Source organism: Misgurnus anguillicaudatus, chromosome 19 (genome assembly GCF_027580225.2).
Source record: "Misgurnus anguillicaudatus chromosome 19, ASM2758022v2, whole genome shotgun sequence".
Lineage (NCBI taxonomy): Eukaryota > Metazoa > Chordata > Actinopteri > Cypriniformes > Cobitidae > Misgurnus > Misgurnus anguillicaudatus.
In genome coordinates this window covers 34,232,694-34,254,468 of record NC_073355.2, presented here as the reverse complement: position 1 = coordinate 34,254,468, position 21,775 = coordinate 34,232,694, and the positions used below count along the sequence as shown (strand labels likewise).

General features: G+C 37.5%; 2 protein-coding genes across 2 annotated transcripts; both read right to left on the bottom strand.

Moving 5' to 3' along the window:
* Window positions 1-11,671: 11,671 nt before the first annotated feature.
* hoxb2a (homeobox B2a) lies at window positions 11,672-15,877 on the bottom strand. Its single transcript, XM_055194564.2, has 2 exons — window positions 13,818-15,877; window positions 11,672-13,009 (listed from the first exon to the last, which is right to left on the bottom strand). The coding sequence occupies exons 1-2, from the start codon at window positions 14,305-14,307 to the stop codon at window positions 12,294-12,296; spliced, it is 1,206 nt and encodes a 401-aa protein (XP_055050539.1). The 5' UTR covers window positions 14,308-15,877; the 3' UTR covers window positions 11,672-12,293.
* An 895-nt stretch (window positions 15,878-16,772) lies between these two features.
* On the bottom strand, window positions 16,773-20,087 carry hoxb3a (homeobox B3a). Its single transcript, XM_073857529.1, has 2 exons — window positions 19,572-20,087; window positions 16,773-18,954 (listed from the first exon to the last, which is right to left on the bottom strand). The coding sequence occupies exons 1-2, from the start codon at window positions 20,065-20,067 to the stop codon at window positions 18,194-18,196; spliced, it is 1,257 nt and encodes a 418-aa protein (XP_073713630.1). The 5' UTR covers window positions 20,068-20,087; the 3' UTR covers window positions 16,773-18,193.
* Window positions 20,088-21,775: the final 1,688 nt, after the last annotated feature.

Sequence of the window (21,775 nt, the reverse complement as noted above, 5' to 3'; positions counted from 1 at the left end):
TTAACCCAGCTGCTGGTCAAAGTTGAAAAGCTGGTGTGCCTGTAAGTTAAAGACTTTCGTTTTTACTCTTTCCATCTTTCATAATCGCAAGACTATAAAACACTCATTTTAAACCTCAAGAATTTTTCAACCTCAGGGTTATACATCAAACTAACGAGTTCGTCTGCACTGCGACGGCTTGACAGGCGTTGGTGGACAGCAAGAGAAGGGAAAAGCTAATAATTAATTAAGATGACAATGCTGAGCAAGTCTTCCTCTTCATATAAAGCCCACGCTCAAAATAGGGGGGGCTGAAGAATTTCAAACATATTTCCTCATTAGTACACGGTAGTACAAGAGAAGGTAACAATGTAACACCCACAGTAATTTGTTATCTGTCGACTCACGTGCCAAGTGATTGTCTAGTGCAGCTAAAGATTCGAACTACTCTGAGCAGTTTTGTTACAGCTCTTGTGCAGGCCTGTCTTACATTCAATAGTCCTTGAGATTTCAAGTCACTTGTTTTTAAGTGTATCCATCAGCTGATGGAATGCAGTGCCTTTTATAGGCCAATATCAATTTCATGAATGCTCAGGGCACACAAACCACAAACACGGCTAGTCAGAGCTCAGTAAATGTCTCTAATTTTCATAAACGAATGATTAACGTCGTGTTAGATTCAGTTTTTCTTTTTAGTTTGGTTAAAGAAAAGCTTGCTTATTCACTTGCATTAAAAAAGGTGCATTACAGAGGAAAATTTTAGAAAATAATATACTATACAAAATAAGTGATATAGCCTACAGGTTTATTAACATTTAAAGAACATTGAATAAGAATATAACTATTTTGTTGTTGTTCATGCTGATTTTATTTTTATATTTTTCACTTGTTTTTAAATGTTTGATTAAGTTTTTCAAACGAGCGCGGGCAAAAAAACTTCACCGCTGCGCACCCACGTGGTTTGCTTTATATTGGAACGAAAACAGCGTTGGGAAAAACTCTGGTTGTTATGACTTTAGAAATGTAGTACTTCTTGCTTATTACACTCTAAAAGTTCGGGGTTGTTTTAATCTATGGTTGGGTCAATAATTCAAATTTTTTTATTAATTTTAAACCAGCGGTTGGGTTTGCCCAAAGCATGTGGTATGACGGCATTCTGCGCACGGCCGAATTTGCACGAAAAATATCAGATCCGGGATGGCCTAAAACACTGTTTTCAACACACATATATTTATTACACACACACGCACACAAAAAATACTGAACAAATAGGCTAGACAAACCCAGTGTTTTAGGTAAATTTATCCCAACGGTTGTGTTTGTCCATATTCGACCAAAACCGGGTTGAATTTTTAAAAGCGCATTAATGTGGGGTTTAATTTTAAAGATTATTAACAGCTTGAAATAAATTGTTGTATTACAGAAATATCTCTTGAATATGTTTTATAGCATTTATTTATCTTTGTTAATTTATATAACTATTCATTGTTTGTTTGTTAGCTATTTTAATAGATACAACGTTTGATTTTATTTTTAGTTTGAAAAATATATTTATATTAAAACTAAGATTAACAAGAATAATTAATGATGTAGAAATACTGTTCACTGTTAATTTTAAATAATATAGTAACTAATGTTAACAAATTATACCTTATTGTACTAGTTACTTAATCTTCAATTTACCATACATTTTAGATAGATAGATAGATAGATAGATAGATAGATAGATAGATAGATAGATAGATAGATAGATAGATAGATAGATAGATAGATGATAAGTAAGTTAGTGCTAATTTTATTGTTCATTTATATAAAACCTTAAAAATTAAAACAAATCTTTTAACACTTGACTTTTAAGAACTTGTTCTACTTTGTTAGGCAAACCAAACTTCAGTTGAATATAATGAGTTTTCCATCATCTACCATTGATTCTTTGCATAACCAAGTCATTAACTTGCATAATGAATGGCCCTTGAAGCCATTCAAATGTAGTTTTCTTTTTTTATTCTGCACCTTGTTCTCAACATTTAGCCCTCATACACTGGATTGCATACAGTATGTTCACCTAAATGCAATTTAACAGATAACATCTTGTTAGTATTTATTCCCTCCTACAGTTCATCAGTTGTACAGTTCCTCTATTCTCAGATATACAGCTAATTTCCTCGATCCATCAGCTTTGCTCTCTGTAGACATTGAGTAGCTGATGTGTGGTTAGCTGACTGTCAGACACAGGTTTATCAACAAGGTAAATCACACAGAGGTTGGGATTGAGGTCAGTTTATTTTACATGTAAAGCGCTTGGGGTATCAAGAATATCGCTACACAAATTAAACGATTTCCTCATGCACCCATCCTTTATGAAAGGTGATGTTTGTCAAACACACCTATACCCAAAGTCTGTCACCCTCATTTTCATATGCTGCTCAGAGGTTAAATGAACCTTCTACTTCGTCTTTTAAATTATCCAAATCATTATATAATAAGCAAACGCAGATGTAGATTCTCTGCATTTCACTTTCAAAGCGATCCAGATAATTTGTCTCAATCCAATAGTGCTAGCAAACAAACGGGTGACGGAGAAGTTGAAAACATAGCATCTGTTTGGCTGTCAGTGTTTTGTTTGCTCCTGTAGCGCATTTGGTAAAGCATGTTGCAAGCAATGCCAAAAACATGGATTCCACATAAAGCAAATGTAAAGGTTTTAAAAGACGCTTTGGCTCAAGTGTTTGCCAAATGCATACATGTAATGTAAATGCGCTCAAATGACTTCACTAGAATTCAACTTCCCTGAGTAAACAGTCTGGTTTTTGTCTTGACTGCTTTTCTTATGCACTTTTTTATGTAGCCTAAATGTGCGTGCCCTCCTAATTTTGCACTCAATCCATTCATTAAATCTACATTTTTAGCAAGTGCTGCTGTAGATTTTATCTTTAGGTAACAAACTAGGAAAATGTACCCAAATACCCAAATTAGTTTGGCCTAATCTCAGCACCTTCAGCATTATATTACAACAGTAAGCACTGCCAGATTTGTATAGAGCGCAAGCTGTAGGTTATTTTTGTGTTGTTGTTGTTTAGGTTGCTTAGTGTTTGTTCAGTTTATTTCAGGTTGGTGTCAAACGAGCGCCCCAGCCAAGTCACATTATGCCAAGTCTATCTGAATCTGTTGTTCCTTCACTCAGACTCTCTCTCTCTCTCTCTCTCTCTCTCTCTCTCTCTCTCTCTCTCTCTCTCTCTCTCTCTCTCTCTCTCTTTATTACCAACCAGTGCCAAGTGATCCAATGCCAACACCTCTCACCCATTTAAGATTTAGCCTACTAACAGACATTTTCACGTGCATTTGAAGTAGATTGCAACACAAACAAACACAATGTTTCCTTGCTAACTATTTTATCCATTATCTTTTGGCATAGATCACTACACGCAACGAGCCCAACCTAAAATTAACCCACCACTGTCAAATCTCTCCCACTGTACTCTCTCCTATTCAACTATTTGCAAATCAGATGTAAACATTATGGGCGGCAGGGCTGGCATTCCAGGTGGTTGAAGAGCAAAGTGGAGGTTACTCACGCGTAACTAAGGCTTAGGTACTTATGCTGGATATGAACACGCATTTTCATAAGGCAAAACCTTCCTCACCTAGCCAACATCATTAAGACGGTATACACGTTGTTTTGTTCGTACACTGTTTAACTGCTTTAAGCCCTTTCAAGGTGTCACAGTATATGAAATGTTTTTTATTGCTTGTGTGAAAATGAAATAACTGCATTAACATATATGAAGATTTTACATTTATAACATTGGAAAGATACTGGGAAAGACAAAAAAGTACCAATATTTATTTGCACAATTGCATATCATACGTACATACTGCAAGTATTATGGTAAGATTTCAAAACACTTTTGTCCAAAGCGATCAACAGTGCATTACAAGGTATACATTTTATCAGTATGTATGTGCATGCGTGATTTAAAAACTTTGACTGTTTTAACGCAGTGCTCTACTGAGTCTTGTAGGCCTATTAGGTTTAAGGAGTCAAGTATGAGGAATCAGTTTGGTTTTGTATCTTACAGTGACTAAAGCACTGCTTTGCCTTTTCGAATTATTAATACAGTCATACATTAGTTGGATTTATGAGACGGCTGTATTTTTGTGTAGCACCCTTAGCTCGTTGTTGTTTTTGTTGCAATGTTTTTGTCTAGGTTTACCAGAAAGATGGCACATAATTTGCTATTAATTTTTATTTTTATTATGTGGTAATAAAAGCAATACAGGACTCAAGGCTATATTGTGAGTATAGTATTGTCTGAAAGAGATTGCAACACACTGAAGCAAAACCAAAGGCATACGGTTTACATGTTGTAGGCAGCTAAATATGATAACTGAGAATACTATGAACTCACTGTGGGTTAAAGCACTCTGCTACCCTCCCAAGCTTTCAGGAGGTCACATGATATTCTGTATGTTGTTCATTACCTCTTTACCGTATATGTGGGCTGTCTGAGCGGAAAGCCATGGAATATGATAGGCTCTCTGAGGTGATATTCCATCTCCCACTTTTTACAAGAGACTGGCGATTGCATTAATGCCGTGCACTTTTTCGATCCCATCAAAAATTGAAGAAAGTTGCATTTCAAAAATCTAATTAGGTTGTTTTGAGTCAGAAACTTCAATTGAATAACTGCGTGTTTTCTAACAGTGGTTTTATTTGTTGGTTTCAAATACCTGGTCTCAATATTTGGGTCACTTCTAACATAGTTTTCAAGTAAATGGAATTCTTTTTTGTTGCTCTTGGGTAAACAAGAGAACACAATAAAAGCACAGTGGAAAACTATAAAATACTTTATATAAGCATAGTCTTTTTTTGTAGCAAACATTAAAGTCGCCATGAAACGGAAAAAATATTGGGTTGTTTTTAACCCAGGGCTGGGTAATTAGCCTATTGGACAGAACACATTTCTGGGTTAAAATGACCCAAATAATGGGTTGTCAACCCAACTGCTGGGTTGTTTTAACATGGTTGATTAATAATAACCCAGCAGTTGGGTAAAAACAACCCATTCATTGGGTCATTTTAACCCAGAAATGTGTTCTGTCCAATAGTTACCCAGCCCTGGGTTAAAAACAACCCAATATTTTTTTTAGAGTTTAGCGATTGCCTTATTTTCCCCGTGGCAACATATATCCGAGTGAAACCAGCTTCTGAAATGAAATAAGGCAGGACTGGATTTGAGTTTGTCCATTGAGATCTGATTGGATTGTTTGAAGTTGGGTCCTGTTGCTAATTGCTAATCGCAGTGATCTTCTCCCAGACCACGCCCACCTGCCATACCATATGACCAGAAATAAAGAGAGATCATTTTGAGGAGGGGAGGAGATATGCGTTTTTGATTAAAGATTATGAGTGCGCATGATTTTTTTTTAAATAAAGAAGCTCACAGATAAGTCATTTGTAAAGAAAACATTAAAAAATCCATAGAAATTTGCAACTGGGTTGCCGGTAAATTACCGTAGATTTAAATTTGTTATTTACTGGCAAGAGTTTGTTCAAAGTTGAATAAATTTTAAATATTAACAAGTCTTTATCTTTACAGAATAAAACTATACAATAACAGCCTCATGCAAAGCATTCTGGGAACCAGAAATCATCATCAAACTTTTTTCTGTTTTTGCTTCAGATTTTGTTTCCCAGAATGTTTTGCTTGATGCTGTTCTAGATTTTTTCTATAAAGACAAAGACTTGTAAATGTTTAATGTTCATTTAACTTTGAACAAAATGTTGCCAGTAATAACATAAATTTAAATCTACGGTAAGTTACCGGCAACCCAGCTGCAAATTTCTACAGAATTTTTTTTACAGTGCACGATATTCCAAAACAAATTACAGTTTTTCAATTTAATTCATGGCGACTTTAAATACATATAATATGTGCAGATTTTTTGGTCACTGTTAAAGGAATAGTTCACTTTTAAATGAAAATTCTGTCATCATTTACTCATCCTCATGTTGTTCTAAACCTGTATGAATTTCTTTTTTCTGATGAACACAAAAGATGATATTTTGAGAAATGATGGTTAACACACAGCAGATAGTGACCATAGACTTCCATAGTATTAAAAAAATATTTTGTAAGTATTGTGATAAATGATGAAGAAAATATTTTGATTAATGATGGTAAGCACATTGGTACCCATTAAATTCCATCATATTTTTATTCCTACTATGGAAGTCTATGGTCACTATCTGCTGTATGTTTACCATAATTTCTCAAAATATCTTTTGTGTTCATCAGAAAAAAGAAATTCATACAGGTTTAGAACAACATGAGGAAGAGTAAATCCCTTTAAAGGGATAGTTCCCCCAAAATTTTAAATTCTGTCATAATATACTCACCCTCCTTCTTGTTCCAAACCTGTATGAGTTTCTTTCTTTTCCTGAACACAAAAGAAGATATGTTGATATATGATGATAAAGCACACAGTTGATGGTACCCATTGACTTCCATAGTGAGAAAAACAATTAAGTCAGTAGGTACCGTCAACTGTCTGCTAACCATAATTTATTAAAATATCTTCTTTTGTGTTCAACAGAGTAAAGTAAATTCAATTTTGGGTGAACTATAAGAGGCAGAAATTCTTACACATGATGTCACCTCCCAAATGTTGCATAGTTCTATACATTTAATGTTAGGTTGACTTGACGCGGTCATCTTGTCTACTACGGCAAAATGACAGAAAATGATTGCTCCCAGGTATTGTCAGCACATTCCCTTGTTGGTAGGGTTAAAGGTAACAATTTGCTGCTGTACAAGTATAAGTCAATGCCTCCTCACCCTATGAGCTAATAAGGACAGCTGTAAAGGGTCCACGTCATTGTACAAGATCTACTTTGTGGATCAGTTTGCCATAGCCAGTTTGCCAATGTTTGCCATATTCTCCAAATGCTTTTGTATAATTTTTTTAGCCTGATCTCACAAAATACCTGAAATTGTCACGCATTATTTGCTCGGTTTTGCGTGGCATTGTCGCGTATTTCCGCCGTGTTGCGTGCCCCTGGCGCGACTTTCTTTTCCGTGGCGGTTTCGCGTGTTGGTTACTCAACAGTTTTTTCCTATTTTCTTACAATTGTCGTTTCGGTTTGGGGTTAGAACAACTTTCTGTTACATAAAATGACATCCTTACCCCCCAAACCCAACTCTAACCCTAACATTAGGTTAAAAAGCATACAAAAATAGGCTAGTATAAACCAATACTTTAAGTGACATCGTAACGCAAACAACAGATCTAACCCCAAACCGAAGCGACAATTTTTAAAAATATAGGAAAAACAATTGAGTAACCAATATGTGAAACTATCACAGAAAAGAAAGTCGTGGCAGGGGCACATAAAATGGTGGAAATACGTGACAATGTCACGCAAAACTGAGCAAAATAATGCGTGACTATTTCACGGAAATTTGTGAGATCAGGTTGCATTTTTTTTAATACAAATACAAAGTTTCTCCACTCCAATCATTTCACTACTACAAAACTTAACTGTAATTTTTATCTGGTTAATCATGTGAAATGTTTAAAGAAACAAATATTGACGGTTGGGCCTCTGGACTGCTGGAAAATCAGTTGGGTTTTAGAAATATTGTTGGAGGAGGTAAAGCTGGTTGAACTGTGTCAACCTTGAATAGCTTTTTCTTTGTTTGATTGTTAGAATAGAATAGCTAGTTTTAGGACATTAACGACTTTGAATTAACATACAAGACCCCATATTATGACCCAGCAAACATGCCAACTGGACAAATATTTATATCATACATACATGCATATATCTGTAACATAAGGTCATATCTTTGTTTCAGCTTTTAAAATGCAGTTTAAGGTATATCCACAAAGCTTGCAATGAACCATTAGGCTATGTAGACATTGAATAATGTGTAGGCAATGGTTTGTCTTTAGCAAACACAAATTTGCTTTTCATCTTTTCTGTAGATAAAGGCTGTTTCTTTTGCCATTTGTCTGCATTAACGTTTTACATAAGAGTCCAATAGTTATGTAAAATTCTGGCAACCATAATGGATAGCATACCGCTTTAAGGCATTATCTAAAATTAAATAATGCTTAACACCATTGCATATAGCTTGTACACTGACAATATGTATATATGTGAAAGTTTCTGTATTGCATGTTAAAGTTTCATACAAATCTGTTGCGTAAAATACTGTAATCTAATGGAGGTGTTATTGATATAGTGTTGTCAAACAGAATGCACTGTATAGGTATTGTTGTCTTGCGTATAGTAAATGTGGGCTGGTAGTCTAAACATAAGAGTGAAAATGATGCCGCTTGTTGGATATTACATTTCCTTACTACATTTAGGGGTTACTTTCGTTTTTAAATCAATTGGAGTTCTTCTACTGTGCCTTCATGTGAGCTGATGCCAACAGCAGTTGGATTTTTTTTTTAAATCTATATGCAACTGATCTGTCTTGTTTTTCACTGAAATGGACTAAGGCTGCATACTACAAATTTGGCAGCTCATGTTAAAACACCCTTTTTCGACACTATCAAATGTCACACGAGAGGTTAAGATTGACGGTTAGATTGGGTATGTCTATAGATTTTAAAGTGGTGCATCTGGGTGGTATTGTTATGTTTAAAAAAAGACTTTCTTTTCCACTCAACAGTGAATAGAGACTGAAGGTGCTTTTGCATTCTTTTTAAAGCTTCAAAGTATCATGAAAGTAGTCTTTACAACCTGTGTGTTGTATTCCAAGTCTTCTGGAACCATACAACAGCATTGACAGTTTTGTGAATAGATCTGACCAAGACGAGTCATTAATTTATACATTAGACATCACTGTTTAGTGAGACATCATTGTTTCCATTGACAAATTACTTTTATGTCTGCTGTTTCTCACAATTAAATAATGTTTGGCTTCAGAAGGCTTGGAATGTTATGCACATATAAACCCCTTTTATAATACTTTGTCTTTTTTAAGATTGAAAGCCGAACCCTATATGTACAATGTAATTGGATAAAAGGTTTTGAAAAACTTTCTTAGATTTTTTGAAATATTATGGATTTCATTCAACGTGAGGGTGAGTTATTGATGTCAGCATATTTATTTTGGGGCACATTATTTCTTTAACATCCGTTTCTTGTACATTACTATTCTGGTCCATCTTCATACTGTGGTGCATCATTTGATAAGCTTTTGACCTTACTAGTCCAGTAGCTGGATATTAATCAGCATTTGGTGAACAAAGTTTGCTAAACAAACGAATGCAAGAATTATTACAAAGACAGCTCTTTGCAAAGCTCATAAATCTAATACATTGTGTTTATACTGACAACCCTACATTCTAAAATAAGCCAAGATAATGTTTTGCCGTTACCATTGTTATTGTTGTTGTTCCATGACAAAGTACTTTGGTTTTCAAACCACTTCAGTGATTAAACAGAGCTTTCATGGTGGTTTGACTGAAATAGGGCAGGAGACTTTTCCACTTTAATCTTGGCCAGTCTCGCCACTGCTTTAGGCATTAGCATTACCCAGGATGCACCACTGTAAACACTGGCCCATTTTCTCATGCGAGAGAATCCCTGCACCACCACACCTCCTCTTATTTTAGATTGTACTGACCCAAGGAGGAAGCCTTGCCAGTGCTGTTACTCTGCAAAAAACATAAACAGTTCCCTAATTATAGTGGAGGAAGACAGAGAACGAGCCGCACTGATAAACGTGTAAGAGCTGGCAGACCACCAAGCAAAGCTTTAAAACAGAGATAAAACTCAACCCGGCAGCCACACCTCATATTATCGGGCAAATGGAAAAAATCACCACCGGAGGGTTTTGTTTTTAAATATTTACCAAACTTGTCTGGCCTCAGGGCAGAGTGGAAGTTGTTTGCCCTGTGCAGAGGTATGTCGATATGCAAAGTGCCTGTCTCACCTGTCTCACGTGAATTAAAAGTAGGGCAGACGCATTGAATGTAAGAGCGAACAAGCCATGTGCAAAAATGGCAATCTAGAACCTAAACAATAAAAACTGAGTACTTGGAATCAAAGTTAATGACTTGAAATAGACACCAAAATATTCTAAATTAATGCCAGTCACCAGATGGCCAAAACCAAGCTCCTTGTTTGATTGGCATAAGCATTCGTTTTTGGGCTCATTCATCCATCTGTGTGTCCATCTCTTTATTTCTGTGTCACCCATGACAGCAAATTGAAGTTTCTACATGTAATTGGATAGCATTTAATTATGTATATTTTCTCATGTTCAACAGATTCAGTTCCTATGTTTTCCCATAGTAGTCTATGGGTCATGATGCCTGTGAGTTGTGTATTGACTAATTGTTTGGCTTTTGCACATATAGAGTTAAACTCTCAGCTGACATAGTAGCATTTGCTCCTGCTGGGGTGAGATACTAGATCCCCCCACCAGTAATATGATCAGAGCACCTGTTCAAAACGCACACACCTCAGAAACTGCATTAGTTCTATACCTCTGTGTATCTATACATTTCATATGTTCAGTGGTTTTCATATCCACCCCCAAAAACTCCCGGTTATAGCACTATATTACCAGACAAGATAACTGAATAAAACGGGATTAAAAAATCTGAAAACTATTTGTGCAATTAATAGCGTCTTAATGTCTTCAGAATTTACTAATGTTAGTAGAAATAATAATCATCATAATAATAGTTTTAATTTTACTGTACTATAATGATGTAACCACCACATAGTTGTAGTCATCTCATGCTTAGAGGCTTATGATAGATTTAGCTGTTACATAATGTCTCTACTATTACATGTTATTCAAAAATAAATAAAATAACCCTTTATTTTAAGTCACATGAGACTGCCTGTGAATTAATGTTAATTTCTCTTTGTTAAATACATGATTTCAAGCTCGATACACCCTGGTCTCAGCTGCAGTCCAAACTATCCATAATGGCTGCCGCTTTATTGTTCATATCCTGCATTGTGTTTCGAGCGCCATTTTGCATCAGGGTGAATGCAGTCATAGGAGCCTACGGCCCAGTCAACCGCTTGACCCTCCCGCAGCTCCTCGCTTGTTCATAATCCACCTCTCCTTAGACAGTAAAATTAAATAAATAATGAATAGTCTTGCTATTGCTTTTAACGTCTGTCTGGCAAGCCTTGTGCCAGATCCCATTTTGCAAGGGATACATTTTTGTTTAGCATTTTTAAATTCCATTGCAGTAAATGTTCGTTCTGCATGTCGTTTTAAAAGGTTAGTCGGATTAATGTTATTATTTTTAGCGTAGGCTTTCCCAGTTTTAAATTTAGCGACTTTTTTCTTGAGGCTATGTAATTTGTCCGCATATACGAATACTTATTATACAAATACATATTTATTGTAGGTAAGTTTGGATGACCTGACCTGCAAATGAGAATTGTAATAAACAAAGAACTGAAATTAAACATTAAACCTATCATTTATATTGTCACACCCTCATCAGAATGTCAAAAACAATATAAATGCTAGTACTATTATTATCAGTTATAATACTAATAATTATAATATTTATTAAACATCAACAACAGTACATTTTGCATATTAATATTTACTAAATATTTTTCAAATGAATTTAAAATATAAAAATAGACTGATTTATAGTTTTCATCAGTGTGTTCCAATAAAGGCAAGGAGAAAGGACAAATTTGTAAAACCAAGTGCTTTATATAAAAATATTTAAAAATCTTAATAAAAGAATGAATTAAACCTTAGTGAATTACTCACACTCGCTCCAGCATATTATGTTTTGTTTTTTATTATTTCAACTATGAAAATAACGTACAATAAATAAATTTGAAATTTACTATTAAAGAATCTCAATAAATAAACTAGTTCTAAAATTATCCAACAGGGACAACGCCCGTTTCGGAAGAATTCCTAAAAGCAGTTCAACTACCCTTATGTCTGACACAATTCCTGAGATTCCAATGATTGAGTTTCACTGAAAAAAGTCCGCAGCCATTCATCTGTTAATCGACATAAACCAAAATCCGAGAATCAGAAGGCAATAAAATACCTGAAACTTCGACAGAAGCCATCCCGATCTGTATTCAAACGATTACATCATCGTGTTTTCAAAATAATGGGCAATTTGTCTCCGTTTAGGCTTTGTGTCACACCTATTTGTTAAGAAACCTTTAAAGTAGACGTTTCATTTTTGTTTTTATTTCTGTCTTATTTTAGGAATGTTGCGGTCGAAAAGGATTCATAACACTGGTGTAATGGAGATTGTTCTTGTATGCTTTTTGATATCAATACTTTTGTTCAGAACTGTAAATGTTGCAAGTCTATTGTACAAAGGGTGCTCGTAAACAAGTCAAAATCTTCCTCAGAAAAGTCAACAGGGCTGTCGAGTGAACTCTGCAAACTCGGTGATAAAGCGTCCGAAATCTGTAGGCAGGAGTCCGTGGAAAAGAAATTCAAATCTGGTAGTGATGTGGCGTCCTGCGATTCTGGGAACGAATGCTCCGGCCCAGCTGCGCGGCCCTCAGCCATTGTGGTGGGGTTATCTGCAGTAGGCGTTGGGTATTGGGGGGAGTGAACCGCTGTGTCAGGAGCAGATGCGGGCTCCGGCTCTTCAGGCGTAGGCTGGCTTTTGTCAGCACTGTTCGTGTAGGAGGCATTTGTCTCGCTCTCGGAAGCTGCTGCCGAGCCAGAACCAGAGCCTGATATTTCCAAAGATTGGCTCGAGTAAGGCGAAGCAGCATCGGGTCCGTCCAGGGTCTCGAAGCCGCTCAGCTCGCCTTCCTGTCCGTCCCGGTGATGCGTAGTTTGCCGTTTGTGCTTCATGCGTCGGTTTTGAAACCATACTTTGACCTGGCGCTCTGTAAGATCCAAAAGTGCTGCTATTTCAACGCGTCGGGGCCGACAGAGGTATTTGTTAAAGTGGAACTCCTTTTCCAGTTCAAGTAGCTGCGTGTTGGTGTATGCGGTCCTCAGCCTTCGTGAACCGCTACCATTATCCAGTCCACCTTGTGCCTCTGCAGGGAAAAAGCAAAAATAAGTCCCTTATAAATGACGAAGTCATCGAACTCCGTGTAAGAACTTGTCCAGTCTCTAAAATTCCTTTGTATAACAGCCCTGTGGTTTGGATCTGTCATGTAGCAATGACTGCAATGGTTAGGCATGTCTTGTGGCAATAGACCAGCCTAGTGTGCATGCGTTATTTCAGCAAGCCTGATAAATTTTTGCAGTATACTATGAAATTCAAAATGGCTACCACAAGCCATGAGATATGGTTATGAATAAATATCGAGTCATGACATGAATTGCGATTAAATCGTTATTGCAGTTCAAAATCTGAAGGACAGGAACTTATTCTCTCAGAATGTATACAGTTTTGTATGTATGCCAAGAAATGGGGGAGGGGTGCATGTTATCTTTTAAGACACTAAAGCAACGAGATTTAAAAATAATAATAATAATATGTATTATGCACAACAATCATGCATGCCTAATGGTGCTTGAAATGTAGACATCAAATGAAAGTACATTTTTTTAAATGTACAAAGAAATACTAGTCATGCAAAACAGACTATGCTTGCAGTATATCATTTACAAATACGACAAAAGAACATAATCGCGAAAGGGTAATTCCTAGTTTCGCAAAAAAAGAAGAAAGAAAGAAATTCAACTTAATATCATAATTGTTTGCATAATTGAAGCCAATGAAATAAAAGATTTCAGTGCAGTTAAAATGTAACAGAATCGATTTAAGGCATGAGTCATTTAGGGAAAAATGACCAAAATGATAAAATGTAGACCATAAATATGCTTTTTAAAAGGTACCTGTCGGGGACTCGAGTCCTGCGGTTGTGTAGCCGGAGGATGCCTGAGAGGGTGAGGCTGTCGCTGCAGAGGCTGCGGGCTTGGGGCACTTCTTCGCGGATTTCTTTTCTTTCATCCATGGAAACTCATGGGCCAGTGGCGCGCCACCCGACAGTGGGACCGGGCCTTGCTGGTGCTGCGTCGGCGGTGCCGTTTGTGTCCGAAGCTGGAGGCCATTAGAGGCTGTTCGCTTTTGGTTCCTCGGTCGCGCCTGGTTGCCTGTGCAGGGACTCAGACTAGGGATGGTGTGCTCGAAAGGAGGTGGAATTGCTGTCGAGTCCTTGATTGATGAAGTTTGAAATGACTCCAGGACAGCGGGGAAAGACGTCAGGCACTCTGCAAGGGAAGGCTGGCTGTTGATGAACCCAATCTCCCTCTCAAATTCAAAATTCATCGCTTCGCCTGGGCAAGAAGGGCGTCCAGCGACACCAACGTACGCAAAAAATAACATCCAAAAAGCTAGAGTTTTTGCGTTTCTGCTATGACTGCATTTGCGGGCTTTAATAATTGTGTATATTGGTGATATTACTAGCGTATGGGGACCAGGGTCTGCTAAACTGAAGACTATGGGCGAAATTGCAGCCAATTCCTGGTCATGTGACTAATCTCAGCCAATCGAAATTCGGGGCCTGATGGCAAAAGAAAGCAATATTTCTATGAATTGATAAAAACAACAGGATATTATAATTTAGAACTCAGCGAATAAAAAAGCTCCCGAATGCCATGTGCTCGAAAACAAGTGATTGTCTTGACAGGCTTAATGTCTTAATGTGAAGCTCTCTGATGATTGTCACTAACCATCCAAATGCAGAGCTACGGGTGATGTAATCCACAGGCCTTGTCTGATAAGCACATCCACAATATGGCTTCTTGCGTATTTAGAATCAATGGTCATTAATCTTAAAAGTTTTGACAAGAATAACAGACAAAACATGCAGCTATAGAATTTTTTTTTACATGAAGTACATAAATAAGGATGTACAAGAGTGATGTTGAGATTAACCGCCATACTTGTCGAATAGGAGATTCCCAACTATTACAGGACCAAATGTTTCTTTATTTACTTATTTTTTGTAGATGGGTTAATTCAATTAATTTTACTTAGTATCTGGAGGATTACTGAAACCACGGGACCTTAAATCGAGAACGTTTGCTGTAAAATCCAGGTTAGATTAAATCCAATTAAATTTGGTTTGGACAAATATGTATTTATTTTTCAGGCTTAAAAAATGAAGAGGGGAAGCATGCTATGGTGCACATAAGACTTTTTAGTGGTGTGTGTTTGTGTCTGTGTGCAAAAGGATTTAGTTTGTTGACAGTGTTGAACAACCAAAAGTTCATTCTGAGGTCGCGTTTACGAATGGCTATCCTCGCCAGTTGCGATTGTGCTAACGTGATAATGCACTTCTATTGCAGATTGGACGAAATAAAATATATAGTGTTAGTTTATGAAATAGCTAACAAAACTGGTTGCGTCAAAGTTGAAAACGAATAAGAAAAGGGGGTAGATATTTTTAGAGCACGAGTGGAGAGGCAGCAAGGGTGATCAATCTTTTGCCGGCAAAGCGCTTGACAGCAGCCACCCTCAAGAATTCGCCTTTTTCCTTCAAGATCACAACAAAGAAACCCCCCATTATTCCCCCGTAGATTTGTGGATTTTTTGCTCTCAGAATAAAGTATTTTTTTCTACATTGGATATTTTCTATCGACGCGTCGCATTAACAGGATTATACAAGACAGATGTTAATAGGCTACTAAATTCTGCTGCGGCTTTCTCTAACACACTCCACAGCGTTAGATTGGATTTGTAACACCAGCGTCGTTTCGTCTTTTCTCTCGCTGAAAGAACAGTGGAAACATATACAAGCTAACTGTGTGTGGGTGTATGGGTATTATAAGGCAAATACAAGGCAAGCTGTAGGCCGTGGGCATCCCGAAAAGAGCTCAGTCTAACAGGCCCTCGACTACAGAACGGAGCCGGTTGCGCGGGACTAGGACACATACGGTTTCGTTTCTATTTATTCAGCTGTTATTTTGGATTGTGCTAGCATTACAATTTTCCGGTTGTTTTAATTTTTTTCATGCTGGACGTTTTCACTGGAAAATTATAAAACAATTTTTGGACTAAATGCGTTACAACGCATAACAAAGGGATTTGTAATATTTGAGTACAGCGGTTCTTATTTTATCTGTCTGTCTATCTATCTATCTATCTATCTATCTATCTATCTATCTATCTATCTATCTATCTAAAAGATGTTACATTTGACTATCAAATCCTGTGATTGTATACGCCGGATGTGATTAAAATGTGTGTAGTTATTAATGCAAATCAATTTAGTGAGTTATTTGCTTGGTGTGTTTTTTTAACAGTTTTTTCATATTATTTATTTAAGCAAAACGTGGAAGTTAATCGTTAGTATAAACAAAACGACCGTGATTACATTGCCCTTTATATGTATAAGGTGTGTAGCCTATTATATTCGTGTGGTAGAATGCATTAAAATTGTTATGTTAACACATTTTTTTGTATTATGTTATTTTATCTGTTTGCAATTTTTACAATGTTTTTTAAATTGTTGTTCTACATTTTTTTCAACCCTATTACTAATAGTCAAGTCTGTTTTTAAATAAATACGCATAGAAAGCAATTGTTCAAACATTTTGAAAACACAAATATGTTTTTCATCTGCTGCATATATCTCGCAGCTCAAGAGTTGTAATTATTTGTAATAGTCTGTTTTAATTTCATAACCAGTATAGTAGGACAATTCTATTGGACTGACTTCACGTGACCATTGCAGGCACTGCCTCCAGGGCTTTTTCACAGACCTCGAGGAGCACCCCGCCCCCACCCCTCCTTGCATATGTGTTAGTAAGTCTGTTTGGTAAACTCATGAACTTCTAGAGTGGAAATGAATAACATAACATTTTATTAAAGAATTGTTCAACAACCAACTCTTAACAAGGAAATAAAAGTAGTTACAAAGGACAAATGAAGTTTTGAAAATGTTTTGCTATCTTCCGTCTAATTCTCGACTACGCAGGAACGTTTTGATTTCGTTCTTGCGCCCCCTGTACAAGTCAAGACATTATTTATACAAGGGTAACATAAACCTACATATCTCTAAAATACAAGAACTAAAAAATAACTTGTTACAATGACAAGAACACAACGTCTTTTATAACAGGTAGATACTAAAAAAGTACATTTTTGTCGATATAAATACATGGGGATAAATAATACAAAAAAGAAAGTATTTAAACTGGCTATAACAAATAAATATATATTTATGAATGTTCACTTGAACACACTTAGCGAAAGACGCTGATTGAAGGCCTTTCGATTCAAAATAAGATTTACTTTTCTTCCTCACCCATTAAATGTAAACTCTAAGTGCAACAATGATGCCCAGACGAGAGCGTATTAGGCGTAAACAGAGACGTCTGCGCCATAGCTTGGTATCCCGGACATGCATTTTTGTTCAAATATACCCTGTTTCCTAGTTTTCTAAGTCAAGACTTGAGAAAATGTGGGCCTTTCGTATTAGTGTAGACTAATGTAGGCAAACCCAATATTGGGAAAGAAAGAGAATTGGGAAAGGGAGGGAAAGAGGGAGGGGACAGTGAGTTGAGAACAAGGGGATGAGCTTTAATTTACTACAATTCTCAACTCTCCTTTTTACCCTGTGTCAAAGTCATAACAAATTTCTATTTTACTTCTCATTATTAGGGATAGGTAGCATAGTTTAAAATGGATTTCAACCCTTTAAAATAGATAAAGAGATGAAAATCTTGATCACCACGTCTTGCTAAAAACAATGTGCAGTTTGCTGTTGTTTTGGGAACAAGTTAATAAAAAACTGACTGTTCGTGAGAAATTTAAAAAAGAAGAGGTATGTAAAATAAGGGTAGTGGACAAAAAAACAATCCAGTGGTTTTCTTGCGCCAGTAAGTTTAAATGTAGGATTTGCCGTACCACCCTCCAAGTGTAAGGAATGCAGCGATAATGCTGGAGTACACAAACGTTTACGATGATGTAATGAGGTCATACAGCTAGGCAATCTATTCCGTGGCATAAACTAGCCATTTTTACACACTGTTCATGAAGTTTTCCACTTTAAAGGGGTTTTTAGACTTGTGAATATGAAATTCATGTAAAATTGGAGTGTTCACACACATGAATGGTAAGACAACATTGACACAAACCGGGTGTTCTACTCATGGCAAGAAACCACTGGATCATATTTTTCAACCCCATTGCATCGTCCCATGGGTTAGTCTGTTTCATTTGTCTTCCTTTCATTTCTTTCTGTTATCTCTTTTGTCCAAACCTGCTACAGATGAGTCAACTTGGGTGCTTCTTGGATTCTACCCTGAGAAGGATGGTGCGCAGACAGATCCGTGTATGTCGGATGTGGGTCACACGGTCCATGGTGCTGGTTCGCCGACATCTGTGTGGCACCATTGTAGTCCATGCTAGCCGTCTGGTGGTGCGGTAGGTGATTGAGGCCGTACATAGAAGGCCCAGTGGCAGGCATGGCATCGACATAGCTGCCTCCCACGTACACGGGGCTACCCTGCATGTTTGGTGTCCCGTAGGTGCCACTATTACCCTGTAGCCCGTGTGGGTCATAATCCGGAGCAGTGTTTCCATACTTCTGTTGTGGCGGGCAACCTTTCATTGGGTTCTGATAGGCTGTTGACATGGCATATGCGTTTTGATGGGGTTTGTTGAAAGATGGAGGGGAGGGAGCGTCATAACTTCCCATTGAGTGCATGGAGTTCATGAAACCGGCTGAAGACTGCATTGGGAGGGGTGGACTTCCTGTGGGTGATGGTCCTCCTGAGGATGACCCCATGCCTTTTGACTTTTGATCTTTCTTGTACTTCATCCGCCTGTTCTGAAACCAAATCTTGATCTGCCTCTCGCTGAGATTGAGCAGATTGGCCATCTCCACGCGCCGTGGCCGGCACAGGTATCTGTTGAAGTGAAACTCCTTCTCCAGCTCCACCAGCTGTGCGCTGGTGTAAGCGGTGCGTGCTCTCTTGGAAGCTGCAGAACCCGGAGGGCTTTTCTCACCACCGCTGCTCTCCGCTGGGGTGCGAATGAAATAAAACATAATTACTCCACACGGAAATTGAATGCATCATTCCCACTAATAAAGCCGGCCACGAAAAACTTATCCCCTGATATTGGTTGTCAACACTTCATAACTTTGGCATTTATTAAGAGACACATGCCCTAACATTGACCTTGTGTATGTAAATTACATTATGACTAAAGCCCAGGGCCAGATTCATACTGTGCACTAGGCAACGGTGTGTTTGTTACATGAGTTCTCTTTTAATGGTTTATAGGGTGGATAAAGAAGGTTTAAGACCGTATGTGCAAATTCAGAAGGCTGTTACATTATGTGGACACAGTAAACATTGGTAAACAGGTCATGGTGCGTTGCTCTCAGCTAAAATTTAATTATGATCTATGTATATATAATTTTTATTCATATATAATTTTCATCTTCTACCAATTTAATAGTTAGACATGATAATAGTGTGAAATTTCATGTAGTTATTACTATTCTAAGCTTTGAAATTTGTCACCTGCTAAACAAGCAAAGACTAAAACACTTCAAATGTGATAGATCTTATAAGTTTTAGCTAACAAATATCAAGAAGGGCAGGAAGAGAAGAAAAGGGGTTTGCCAAACACACCGTTAGCTGAGCTTGCACTGGGCGAGCTGTTTTTTTGCTTGGTGTTCTGACGTGATTCCTTCATCCAGGGAAAGATTTGTTTGGTGAGCGTTGGGTTTGAGGCCAGAGAGGATGACTTGGACGTTGATTTGGCCGTGCCTCCGGTGCCGGTCCCACCACCAGCACCACTGCTACCACCTGGCTGTTGGGTGGCATTAGAGGCAGCAACGTTTACAGGGTTCTGAGGAGGGGAAACCTGGGGGGGTGGGTGGTGTTCAGGTGGCAGGCTGGGCCGCATGCAGCTGCCATTAAGCTCTTTCGTCTTGGCATGCTGAGGCTGCGGGGGCGCGCTAGTGCCGAGCGACTGTAGGGAGCACGCAGACCTTTGGTAGTCGCCCTCAAGATGCGCTGAGTTCTGGAAGGCTGCAGCCGGGGCATCATAGCCAAAACCGTTTGCCCCCTGGTACGAGTAACCTCCAAAAAGTGTCGAGTTGTCGTAGTAGGTCGTTTTCTGCATTTCCAAATGTCGAGTTACCGGCTACCAGGGTCCTGACGACCTTCTGGAAGAACATTGGCACTAGATGTCACGTGACGGTCTCTTTCCAATGGCCTCTTGGAAGCTGACCTGAAAGGTTATAAGAGGCACATAATAAGAGGGGCTCGAGGTAAATCCATCTTACTGCACTGAAAGACGCCATGACATGAATAGCATGTTCCCACAACACAGCCTGCAGATGCTCTCTAGCTCTCTCTCTCTTTATCCCCCTTACTTTCTCTCCTTTGCACATCATAACACACCACACTATCAGCTCAGAACTTACAAGCTTTATTTGTCAACAAATATGTGTCTTTTATTATAATAATAAATACAATGATATAAATACTAGGTATAGTATTTATATTATACCTACTATAAGTGTTGTGGTTTTTATTTCAGACTCATTTTCATTAATGATTTACCCCATAGCAGTTAAGAAACAAGTAAAAATATATTAAATATTAAAGATGTTACAAATCATTGGCCAAGATGTGTTTTAAGTAATTGTTGACACCAGGACTCATGCTTAGTTTCTAACATTGTGAAGAATCATTTTATGTTTATTACATTAATAAAAAACAAACAGTTATTTGCTTAATGTGCAAAAATACAACAGAAATGAACAAAGGCTCTGGTGAAGTATGTATAGCTTGGACAAAGCGTTATTAATAAGAAATAGAGACATGGACACTAGCTCTGCGAACATATCTGTGCATTTGTCTTCGACACAAAAGCCTCCTCTAAATGGTTTTCTCCAGTTACAAACAAACGTATTTGGGCAACATTAAAAACCTGCAAAACCGGCAATGTGTTCTTTGAACTTTGTTGATGGCCTCTATGAACGCGGAGAGTAAAGGGGGTCCCCGGAAGCTTAGGTAGGTGTTATTCATAATGGTCGTTAGACCGAAATAGACAAATCCAGCCCTGGAAAAAGCTCGACCTCGCAGCTAGGCGCTGGGGTTGCTGAGAGAACCGGGCGAAAACGATCACTCAAACACTTACGGGCACCTGGCATTTATTCCCACTCACTCTGGGTAGTAAATGTTATTAAAAAGAAGAGGGAAGCCAAGAGATTGCGTAAGATGTTTTAGGAGGGCTACTGTGGCTTTTGTCATAGATATCACTTGACTTGCAGGTTCAATTATTAAATATATTTTGAACAATATCGTGTCCGTCTTTACTCGCTACAATTATATTTCTGGTTTGGGAATTATAAATAAACACTTGCCTATAATTATACTAAAATTTTCAAACGGATCCATATTAATATTTCATGCAGTCTCGGATCTCATGCAGGCAAAAAAACCAATGTTTTAACAAAGGCCTATTTTCATATTTCTATTTTTATTGTATTATTGACATCGATGAAAACATCATAAACAAAATGTTTTATTCGTTTTGATAGAGAAAGATAATGGCTAATATTATTTTAATAAAGCTCTCCATAAAACAGCATACATTATTTTGAACTAAATAAATATTATATTGTTGTATAAGAACAAAAGAAAAAATGAGAGCTCACGTAAAGAGGCCTAAATTTAAAAATGTATAAATAATGGGATAAAATCTCAGTTTAAAGGGTCAGAAATCAGCTAACTCGTATATATATTTTTCTTTGTTAAAACAGAATGTAACCAGTAAATTTATCTTTCTCGGACAGATTGAGATTGCTAATGATTCTAACATA